General features: G+C 44.7%; 1 protein-coding gene across 1 annotated transcript; it reads left to right on the top strand.

Annotated features, from left to right (window-relative positions):
* Nucleotides 1–2,234: 2,234 nt before the first annotated feature.
* spry2 (sprouty RTK signaling antagonist 2) lies at nt 2,235–10,663 on the top strand. The gene is made up of 2 exons (XM_003218687.4): nt 2,235–3,045; nt 8,845–10,663. The coding sequence occupies exon 2, from the start codon at nt 8,896–8,898 to the stop codon at nt 9,835–9,837; it is 942 nt and encodes a 313-aa protein (XP_003218735.1). The 5' UTR covers nt 2,235–3,045; nt 8,845–8,895; the 3' UTR covers nt 9,838–10,663.
* Nucleotides 10,664–11,150: the final 487 nt, after the last annotated feature.

Below are 11,150 nucleotides of genomic sequence, written 5' to 3'. Positions count from 1 at the left end.
TTGGAGTAAAAGGAGCAGTGGCACCTTTAATATCCATGCCTGGATTATCAAAGGGTAGGGGCAAAGCGAAGTACTCTGGCCACTTAATGAGAAGACAGGAAAGCCTGGAGAAGAGAGTGATGCTGGGGGAAATGAAAGGAAAAAGGAAGAGGGGCTGACCAAGCGCAAGATGGATAGATGGTATCCTTGAAGTGACTGGCTTGACCTTGAAGGAACTGGGGGTGGCAAAGGCCAGCTGATAGGAAGCTCTGTCATGGGCTGATCCATGAAGTCATTAAGAGTCAGAAGTGACTGAATGAATAAACAAGGGGCAAAGGTGGAGAGCAGGGTCTCGGTCTTTTAGGGTGCATCTACACTGTTGAACTGCCCTGGTACAATGCTATGATATTGTGAGTGTTGTCCTTTAGGCGAAGGAAAATATTTTCCCGACAAGTCTAGTCATGTCTGACTCTGGGGGTTGGTGCTCATCTCCATTTTTAAGCCAAAGAGCCGGCGTTGTCCACAGACACCTCCAAGGTCATGTGGCCGGCATGACTGCATGGAGTGCTGGTACCTTCCTGCCAGAGCGTTACCTATTGATCTATTCACATTTGCATGTTTTCGAACGGCTAGGTTGAAAGAAGCTGGGGCTAACAACGGGAGCTCGCCCTGCTTCCTGGATTCAAACTGCCGATCTTTCGGTCAGCAAGTTCAGCAGCTCAGTGATTTAACCCGCTGCTAGTACTCTTGGGCAGAGGAGGCTTGTAAACCTTGTAAAACTACAGCTTCGTTCATTGGGGCGTTGTTCTTCCCGTTTACACTGATTGATCCCTGTGCAGTGTGGACTCGCAAGTAAAGCTAGGGAGAAAAGTTTGAGGCATGTAACAGCCTTCCCCTTGAATTCTGAGATGAGGGGCTCATCTTCACTGTCGATGGAATGCAGTTTGGCAATTACAGTAGAGTCTCATTTATCCAACATAAATGGGCCGGCAGAATGTTGGATAAGCAAATATGTTGGATAATAAGGAGAGATTAAGGAGAAGCCTATTAGACATCAAATTAGGTTATGATTTTACAAATGAAGCACCAAAACATCATGTTAGACAACAAATTTGACAGAAAAAGTAGTTCAATAGGCAGTAATTCTACATTGTAAATACTGTATTTCTGAATTTAGCACCAAAATATCATGATGTATTGAAAACATTGACTACAAAAATGTGTTGGATAATCCAGAATGTTGGATAAGCGGATGTTGGATAAGTGAGACTCTACTGTAGTTGCCATGGAATAATGGGAGTTGTAGTTTGACCAGGCATTGAGGCTTTTCTTACAAAGAATGCCGGTGCTTCCCTAATCTACAACTCCCAGGACTCGATTTTAAGTAGAGGCTGGATGGCCATCTGCCGAGGGTGCTTTGAATGAGATTTTCCTGCTTCTTGCAGCGGGTTGGGCTGGATGGCCTGTGAGGTCTCTTCCAACTCTACAATTCTATTATTCTATGACATCCCCTTGTCACGGCTTTGACTCAATCCCTTGCAATTCTGGGAGCTGTAGTTTTCCAAGGCCTTTTGCCATTTCTGCCAAATCCAAGTACAATTCCTACCATCCCCTAGAATTGAGCCCAGGCAGTACAGGCTACCTTCCTTCTACAGCAGGCATGGGCAAACCTTGGCCCTCGAGGTGTTTTGGACTTAAACTCCCATTAGGAACTGTGGAGGGCCGGAGGGCCGAAGTTTGCCCGTACCTGTCGATGCACTTCAAAAGAGTCTTTTCCAGAGTGCCTGCCTCGCCTCAGGCCCCTTCTACACTGTCCTGTGAGTCTACACTGACCATATGCTGCAGTTTCAAGGCAGAGAAGAACACAGCTTCCTCAAAGCCCCTTCTTTTCCACTGCTTTGCCCCAGTGAGCAGCCGCTCTGGAGTGTCTCCGCCGGCGTTGCCCTTTTGAATGAGCGACGAGGAGCTGAGTCCAAGCAAGCAAGCAAGCAGGCAGGGGAAAAGAGAGACGCGCACGCATGCGCACACGCGCCCCCATTCTGGCACTCGTTGCGAGAAGGGAGGGGGGAGGAAGAGGGAGAAAGGGGGGGGGGCAACGAGGCGGGACCGGATGCGATATATCCTCCGGGACAACAACTGCTCTGTTCCTCCTCGGATCCACATGACGCCATTTACTGCGGCTTTGAGCGGAGAGAGCTCACCCTGCCTCCTCCGGAAAGAAGAAGAAGAAGAAAGGGAGGGAGGGAGGGGAGGGGTGGGAAGGGAAGGGAGCGAGCGAGGGAAGGAGGGGAGGCGGCAGAAAAACGCCGCCCGGATCTCCAAGCTGCCTTTTCCTGCGCAGACCTTGCTCCAGCGCCCGGACTCTGCTGGGGAAGGGGGAAAGCGGGGAAATCGGGCGGGTTGCTTCTGGCTTGGCTTCCCCCTCCTTCTTTCCAGCCAGCCGTGCCTCTTCTGCCTGGCTTTGGGGTCGCGCACACCTTGGAAAGAGAGAAACCACGCGCGATCCCACGTTTCTGCAGAAACCACCCTCCGGCCAAACCGACTCGCCGCTATTCCGCGTCCACACCGTAACTCTTATCAAAGATTTAAAGCAGGTTTTCCTGGAGATCGTCGCCGCCGCTCCGGACTATAGATAGAAGAAGCCACCGGACTCTCTAGAAGTCACTTTGGGGATCTTAATTTTTTTTGCCAGAAACTGACACCAAACCGCCTCGCGCGGTCCATTCAGGCCACTTTTCGATGTCGCTGGCCATGTGTGTTATGATGCGTGGCCCGAGAGCGACTCCGGATTGACGAATCGGCCTCTGGTTCATTGAGAAAAAGAAGAAATAACGCAGCGAGGAAGGAATCCAACTACGGAGCCAGGACAAGGCAACCTCGCCCCGACTTGACAGAAAAAGGGGCGCCTTCCGAAACAAACATCCTTGCCTTTAGTTTAGTTTGCTTTGCCATTTATTCGCCTCCGGTGGGACGCGAGGAGCCCCGACTTTTCCCTTGGATTTCGGAAAAGGAAACTCAGCAACCCGACGTTTCAATGATTCTTCTGGCTTGCAACCTGGACTTGAAGTGAGTTGTTAGGGGTTTTTTTTTTGGGGGGGGGGGGGTATCAAGAAGGCTTTGGTTTCATGTTTTGGTGGGTTTGGATTGGGAAGAAGAAGAAATCAAGGGGAGAGAAGGGGAGCGGGTATTTGTCTCGTTAATGGAACGGATAGGGAACCCCCCCCCCCCTCTATTTTTTGCATCTTGACGAAACAAATGCCTTGGGAAGAAGAGAGGGGGAAAGACTCCTAGGCAAAGAAGGGGCTGCAACTGGGGAGGAGGAAGAGGGCACACTTTGGTCGCGAGGGTTTTCAAAAAAGGGATCGGGTTTGGAGGTCTGTGTGGCCATGTTCCAGAAGCATTCTCTCCTGACGTTTCGCCTGCATCTGTGGCAGGCATCCTCAGAAGTTGTGAAAACTAAGCAAGAGGGGTTTATATATCTGTGGAACATCCAAGGTGGGAGAAAAGAGCTCTTGTCTGTTGGAAGCAAGTGTTAATGTAGCAATGGGCCACCTTGTTTAGCATTGAATGGCATTGCAGATTCAAGGACTGGCTGCTTACTTCCTGGGGGAATCCTTTGTTAGGAGGTGTTAGCTGGCCCTGATTGATTGATGTCTGGAATTCCTCTGTTTTCCGAGTATTGTTCTTTATTTACTATCCTGATTTTCGAGTATTTTTAAATACTGGTAGCCAGATTTTGTTCCATTTTCATGGTTTCCTCCTTTCTGTTGAAATTGTCCACATCATTGTGAATTTCAATGGCTGCTATAGATGCAGGCAAAACGTCAGGAGAGAATGCTTCTGGAACATGGCCATACAGCCCGTAATGAAAGCCTTGGACAACACTAATGTTTTCAAGTTTTCTCCAACTGGGGGCTTGTAGAGTCCCTTCCTTCCAGATGGTTTGGCCAATGGCAGATTTGCCCTATTCCCTTTGCAGCTTTGGACTGCATCCACATTGTAGTATGAATGCAGTTTAACACCACTTGGCACTGCCCTGGCTTCATACTATGGAATTATAGGAGATGTACATTGGCACTCTTGGCAAAGAAGGCTGACATTGTCAAAGTACAATTGCATTAATCCCACTGTTTGGAGCCATGAAAGTTCAAGTGGCGTCAAAGTGCAGTAATCCTACAGTGTAGATGGGAAGGCATCTTCTCATCTACACTGTAGGATTACAGTGCAGCCCTGCCAAGAAATCTGTGCCTGACAGGATCCCAAGATCCTGTCAAGAGGGGATCTTGCCCGTGTAGGGGAAGTCTGTGTGGGTGCAGATCGGAAGTGAGTGGTTGCCTAGTTGAAATCTGCATTGTTTTGGTTCATGTGTGTGTGTTCCTGACCTTATAGGCGTAAGGCAACCCCGTGAATCTCAGGGTATTTTCTAAAATACCCAGAGGTGGTTTTGCCAATTCCTTCCTCTGCAATATAGGCTGTTTTACTGAAAATGTAGGTTGTATTTCAGAGAAAGAAAGTGGAAAAGCCCCTTCTGAGTATTCCTTGCCTAAGAAAACCCATGGGGCCACCATAAAATCTGTCTATCTATATACATTTGTCTGTGAAGGGAGAGAGGAAGGAAGTAAAGAAGGAATCTCTCGCCACCTTATTGCCTTGGGAACAGCCCTTTTTGACATCTGCTTCATGCCCCCTCCGCCTTCCTTTTTCTTTGAAAAAGTTGTATTGTGTTAGAAATGGCTGTTGATCTTCCTTTCTTGCATCTGGCTTCATTTGCCCTTCGTTTGCATAGGCTGATGATCACAGCCCTGAATATGGGAATGAAGGAGTGGGTGCGGGGGACCTCAGAAGGATGTTTCAAAGGCCCTGAACCCCAACTATCAAATTCCCGTTGCCTTTTCCAGGAGAAAAGACAGCTGGAGTTTTGTAGAGGTTCATGATGTACCATACAGATCCTTAGTAAACTGACTAACTAAGACCCCTTTCACACAGCTGAATAAAATCCCACATTATCTGTTTTGAACTGGAATATATGGCAGTGTAGACTCAGATAACCCAGTACAAAGCAGATATTATGGGATTTTCTGCCTTGATACTCTGGCTTATATGGCTGTGTGGAAGGGCCCCAAGACCCTTCACCTCTCGCTCTCTCTCTTGGCAGAATTATTTAACCAGAGAGGAAACTATTACTTTTTTTTTCTTTTGCCCCTGAATGGACTTTGGCATTTGGCAAGCATGTGAGCTCATCCGTTCCAACAAATCCTTAAGCAGCCAGGCACACAAAAAAAAAACTTTCCAAGACTGCCCTGCATGCGTGTGTGCCTGCCCTGCCTCCTTGCTTTCAACAACTGTGTCATATTAGCAGAAAAACAGGGTGTGTTTCAGTCGAGGAGGGGAGAAAATAGCCCTGTCTTGCCTGAATGGCAGATATTGCTGGATCTCTGTGGGGTGAGAATGAGCTTTTTCCTGGGGCAATCCCATTCTCAGAGGTGGGGAGGCTGCTTGTAATGCAAAAACACAGGAAAGGGGGGGAGAGTTCAGAGTGCTACTTTGTAATTCATGAGATGGGGATTTGCTTGAAATTTACACAAATTAGACAAAATGCCTAGCAAGCGCTGGAGGGGGAAACCTTCTTACAAGAAGGCACTACTTAGATCTTGGAGTTTAGTAGGATTGGGAGGCATTTCTTTGGGCGCGTGTTGTGAGGAGGAAGCATCCATCTCCCTACCTGCCTGGAAGGTGATTGGAGTGGAGACAGAAATGGAGGAGGCTTTTTACATAACTGAAGTGCGGAAAGAGCCCTTCACCATCTCCTGCTGGGAGGAGGAAGGAAGGGAAGGCCGCCAAGCTCTCCTGATAAGGCAATCTTATTAGAAGCGCTATTCACTCCTCTCTTCCCTCCCACCAGGATGTCTCCTGTTTATCTCCAGGTTGTCTCCTGTCTTCCTGTGGGGGGTTCCTTTGGGGCAGGGCAGGGCAACCTAGAGGAAAGCAGACAGGCTCCTGAGATGCCACCTGCTAGGCTCTTCCCTGCTTGATACAGAAAAGGAAGAGTATCTCCTAATGAGGAGAAGAAGAAATGGTGCCCAGTGGTAGATGGTGGATAGGTAGAAGGAGGGAAGATCCCAGATTAATATTATTGTGATGAGTTCTGAACTGCAAGCCTACTTGGAAGTAGGATTCATTTAAGCCCACAGTCCTGAAGTTAACAGATTTTCCATGGCTTTAAAATATAGAGTGGAGAATTATATGCCATGTCTCTCACCTAGACATTACAGCAGGTTATTAAAAGCTAATAGGGTCAGCCCTGGTTAATATTTAGGTGGGAAACTGCCCATGCTAAACAACGTCTAAATATTCCTTGCTTAAAGAAACACTACAAAGTTCATGAGGTCACCACAAGTCAACAGGCAACTTGAAGGCACTTATGTGGAGTTGGATTCCAAAAAGTACCAAATCCCCCAAAATTGAGAAATGAGTTATAGCACATGGTTGGCTAGGAGTGGAATATTATGCACAAAGCAAAACTACCAAACTGTATCAAACCAGAGCTTGGAAAATTACATTTTCTAGCAAAATAATGCACATCCTTAGCCCTTTCTTTTCACTTCTTGCAAAATCAATTCAGAAGGATTTAGTACCTTTTGGAAAGCAACATCCCACTTATGTGGATGCTTTTGGGTGGTTTTCTCTGTGTTACCTTTTGAAACGCAAATTTGCACCAGACTTTTTGAGAATAAGTTCAAACGGTCCCATAGAGTTTACTTTGGCTAACTTGAAAGTGAACGAGTGTAGGATGGCAATGATCTAATGCATGAAAGACGTCCTGCAGAGTTCACTGGGATTTGCAGCCTAAGCTTATACTTAAACATACTCCAAAGTACCTTCTACCAAATTCAGTGAAGCATGCTCCCAGATATGCATAGGATTACAGTGAGATTAATGTGCTTGATACTGTTCTCCTTCAGCAGAATATAACTTTGTAAACTAAGTCGTATGCCAGGCACAAGGCTTTGCAAACTAAGTTGTGAGAAATCCACATTTTTATACAGCAACGTTTAATAGTTTTACATGTTGACAGTTTTGTTACTTTGTGGTGTATGGCTTATTAAGCTTCCATATAAAAAAACATCCTGCTTGTAGCATGGTTTAAATTGGAGCAGTATTGTTATATGCCTTTTCCTGGAACCATGTGGTTTATAGTTTGCACGCAAGATATTTGTAAGCCAAACCACCTCTGCTGGCAACATCCAGGAAGTAAATGGATTATCTCTAGGTGTTATGAATGTACAATAAAAGCCTTTACAGTGCCCAGCATTGTAATGTTCAGGTTTTAGTACTTAGAATTGCAAAATGGGGAATCAGTATGAAAATTCTGGAGAAAGATGTTTTGTTCATACTCTTAACATCTGGCACAGCATTAATTTATGGTGGACCTTATTCCTCGGTGTTTTTATTGGGAAAAATTACACCAGAATTTTGAATTTCATTTCTATGTGATTAAAGTACAGAGAGGCTAGATTTGCACTGGATACAGATCTGACATTACCAAATCCCATTTTGCTTGTAAGCATGGTTAATTATGAGAGATGTCATGGTGTAGCGATTTAAGCACTGGATTATGACTGTGGAGAGACCAAGGTTTGAATCCCTGCACAACCATGGAAACCCACTAGGTGACCTTGGTCAGGTCACAGTCTCTCAACTTTAGAGGAATACAAAAGGACACTCCCTCTGAACAACTCTTTCCATGAAAACCTGTGACAGTTGCTCTTTTGAGTGGCCATAAGTCTGGAATTACTTGAAGGCACACAACGAGGGAGTGGTTGAATTCCAACAATGTTATGTGGGGTACAGAGGGGATCTCTTTTCCCCATAGCTTAGGCTGTAGCCTTTCATGGGTGGAGGACAGGGAAAGTGTGGTAAGTCATAGTATTCTAAGTGGTCCTTATGTGAATGTTCTTAAGATTGAGCTGCATTCTTGAGATACATCAACTGGAGTATTTGGTGAAAGGTTTGAAATTCTTCAAATGCCACAAGTAGAAATTGTGGATGGCACGTGGAAACCCTCTTCACTTGTTACAGTTTTAAGGCATGGAAATATAAAATATGGATAAAATAAAATAAATGCTTGCAAACAAATATCACACAGGTACATGTGTTAGGGTGTGAAGCAATAGCTTTCTGAAATGTGGATTTAGGAGGTAAACTAAGCCTTCTTTAAGTTTGTGTTAACAGTGCAAATTCTGTATTTCTCCTTATGGGAAAATATCCAGGTGTGATACTGAGTCAGAAATGGATGAATATCTAGAGAAAAGAATGTATTATCTGTAGAACTGGTTTGCATTTAGGAGGTCCATAAAGAAAGGCTCCTTTAATTGATACCAGGTATTTATAAGTAAATGTTGGATTCTCTTTTCTTTCAGTGACTGAGTGTTACGATGTACAGTAGAGTCTCACTTATCCAAGCTAAACGGGCTGGCAGAAGCTTGGATAAGTGAATATCTTGGATAATAAGGAGGGATTAAGGAAAAGCCTATTAAACATCAAATTAGGTTATGATTTTACAAATTAAGCACAAAAACATCATGTTTTACAACAAATTTGACAGAAAAAGCAGTTCAATATGCAGTAATGTTATGTTATAATTACTGTATTTACTAATTTAGCACCAAAATATCACGATATATTGACTACAAAAATGGCTTGGATAATCCAGAAACTTGGATAAGCGAGTGTTGGATAAGTGAGACTCTACTGTATATGATACTAAAGCATGTTGCATGGCAAAACCACCACCTCTGCCCTCCAAATATCACCTGAAAAGGTTTTAAAAGGGAACAACATTAATCCTCTCTTCCTCTTTCATAGGAATTCAGATGTGTTCTAACCCTCCTGGAGTGATCACTCTTCAGAGTACTGATGGAGACAAGAGCTCAGAATGGCAGCGGGTCACAGCCCTTACTACGGGGTCAGCATGACAGTGGGAGACAGTTTGGCGACTCTGACCCAAGGGATGTTCTGGTGCAGCAGGTTCACGTTTTGTCCTTGGACCAGATCAAGGCAATCCGAAACACAAATGAGTACACGGAACCACCGACTGTGGCCCCGCGGCCTGGGGTAAAGCCTGCCTCACGCCCTCCAGTCCAGCACAAAAGCGAGAGGCCACATGGGTTGACTGAGCAGCGGCATCTCGGCAGGGTCCAGCATCCCCCAGCCCACGTCTCTTCCCGGGTCCCCTTGTCCCGTTCCATTAGCACAGTCAGCACCGGCTCACGGGCCAGTACAAGGACAAGTACCAGTAGCAACTCCTCAGAACAGAGACTTCTGGGGTCATCTTTGGGGACAGTTGTGGACGGGATAATCCGAGTGCAACCCAAGTCGGAGCTGAAGGTGAGCGAGCTTAAGCCTCCCAGCAAAGAAGATCTCCAGATGCATGTCTACCGATGTGAGGACTGCGGGAAATGTAAGTGTAAGGAGTGCACTTATCCACGAACCCTTCCTTCCTGTTGGATCTGTGACAAGCAGTGCCTTTGCTCACCCCAGAATGTGGTTGATTATGGGACTTGTGTCTGCTGTGTGAAGGGGCTTTTCTACCACTGCTCCAATGACGATGAGGACAACTGTGCCGATAACCCTTGCTCTTGTAGCCAGTCTCACTGCTGCACTCGGTGGTCCACCATGGGGGTTGTATCCCTCTTTCTGCCTTGCTTGTGGTGCTACCTGCCGGCCAAGGGTTGCCTTAAATTGTGCCAGGGCTGTTACGACCAGGTAAATCGGCCTGGCTGCCGCTGTAAACACTCCAACACCGTGTGCTGCAAAGTTCCCAATGTTCCACCCAGAAACCTGGAAAAGCCAACATAGCATTACTGATCGGAAGTGTGGCAAATTACAAGGATTCTTCTGTAACATCATGTGCAGCCAACTAGAAGAGCTATAATTGTGGCACTGTTTAAGAGGATTGGGGGAGGGTCAGGGGACATTGAAGTTTGCAGTGACCTGCTTTTTTCCTGTGTGTTTGCATGGGCCTAGTTAATGGATATGTATCTTAGAATCTACCCATTGGAGCTCAGAAGGGGGTACACTTTGCAGGACCCAAATATTGCATAAGCTAACGCAACTCAGACACTCCTAGGTAATCTGTTATGTTGTATGTGTGTGCGTGTGTGTTTTGGTTTTTTTAATGAATAGTACATTTGTAAATTAGAAGACTACTTCACCCTACTCCCAATTATCTTCTGCCAGAGATGTGCTATATATTTTTGTATATAGGATATTTTCAACTGTGAAAACATGAGTGTCATAGAATATATGGCACAGGTCACGAAATATTATACTAATATGTTGTACATTCAAAAGAATGTGAAATCAATCAGTATGTTTTAGATTGTATTTTGCCTTACAGAAGCTCCTCAAGACTCTGATTTCCCCACTCCCCTTTTGGACTTCATGTATATTGTACAGTTACAGTAAAATCCAGTCTTTATTTTCTAATTTTTTCAACATATTGTTTAGTGTAAAGAATATTTATTTGAAGTTTTATTATTTTATAAAAAAGAAATATTTATTTTAAGAGGCATCTTACAAATTTCACCCCTTTTTATGAGGATGCCACAGTTGCTGCAAATAAGGGGTGAAAGATACATATGTTCCTTATAAAATAGAAAATATATTAACGTTTGAAATTAAACTGGGCTGCTTGTCATTCTTCTTCCAATGATTCTCTAAAAGAAAAGGTTTCTAATGTAATGAAGCTGTCTCTAATTTTTTTCAAAAGGGAAAAAGCAAACAAAGATTGAAATTGTAGAAACTGGTTGACTTTTCACATGCAAAAAATGCAGAATTTACAGAAGTAAAGGATGTTAAGAGAAGAAAGCATAAATGAATGCTAATAGTATGTGAATATTTGTCAAGAACCATATGTATGGGATATATGCAGCTAAATTCAAAGAGAGTCATATGGCTAGTGTTTCCTTTGATTAATTTCTCTTCCTTGCCAGTGTCAGAGAAAAGTGAGATTGGCCCAATATGTTAGTTGTTATGGGATGAGAAGAGGATAAGTAGTTGAATGTCTACAGCAGCTACATAGATATCTCATGATTTCATTTTGGCCAGTGGCCTAAGTTCAATTGCTACCTCATCTAGAGTAAACCAGAGGAATCTATGGGATTTACACA

The sequence above is a fragment of the Anolis carolinensis genome, chromosome 3, assembly GCF_035594765.1.
Source record: "Anolis carolinensis isolate JA03-04 chromosome 3, rAnoCar3.1.pri, whole genome shotgun sequence".
Taxonomy (NCBI): Eukaryota; Metazoa; Chordata; class Lepidosauria; order Squamata; family Dactyloidae; genus Anolis; species Anolis carolinensis.
This window is presented reverse-complemented; position numbering and strand designations above follow the sequence as displayed.

Bases quoted from the DNA above. Each gene is read 5' to 3' on its own strand.
- spry2 (XM_003218687.4), top strand. From the start codon at position 8,896: ATGGAGACAAGAGCTCAGAATGGCAGCGGGTCACAGCCCTTACTACGG.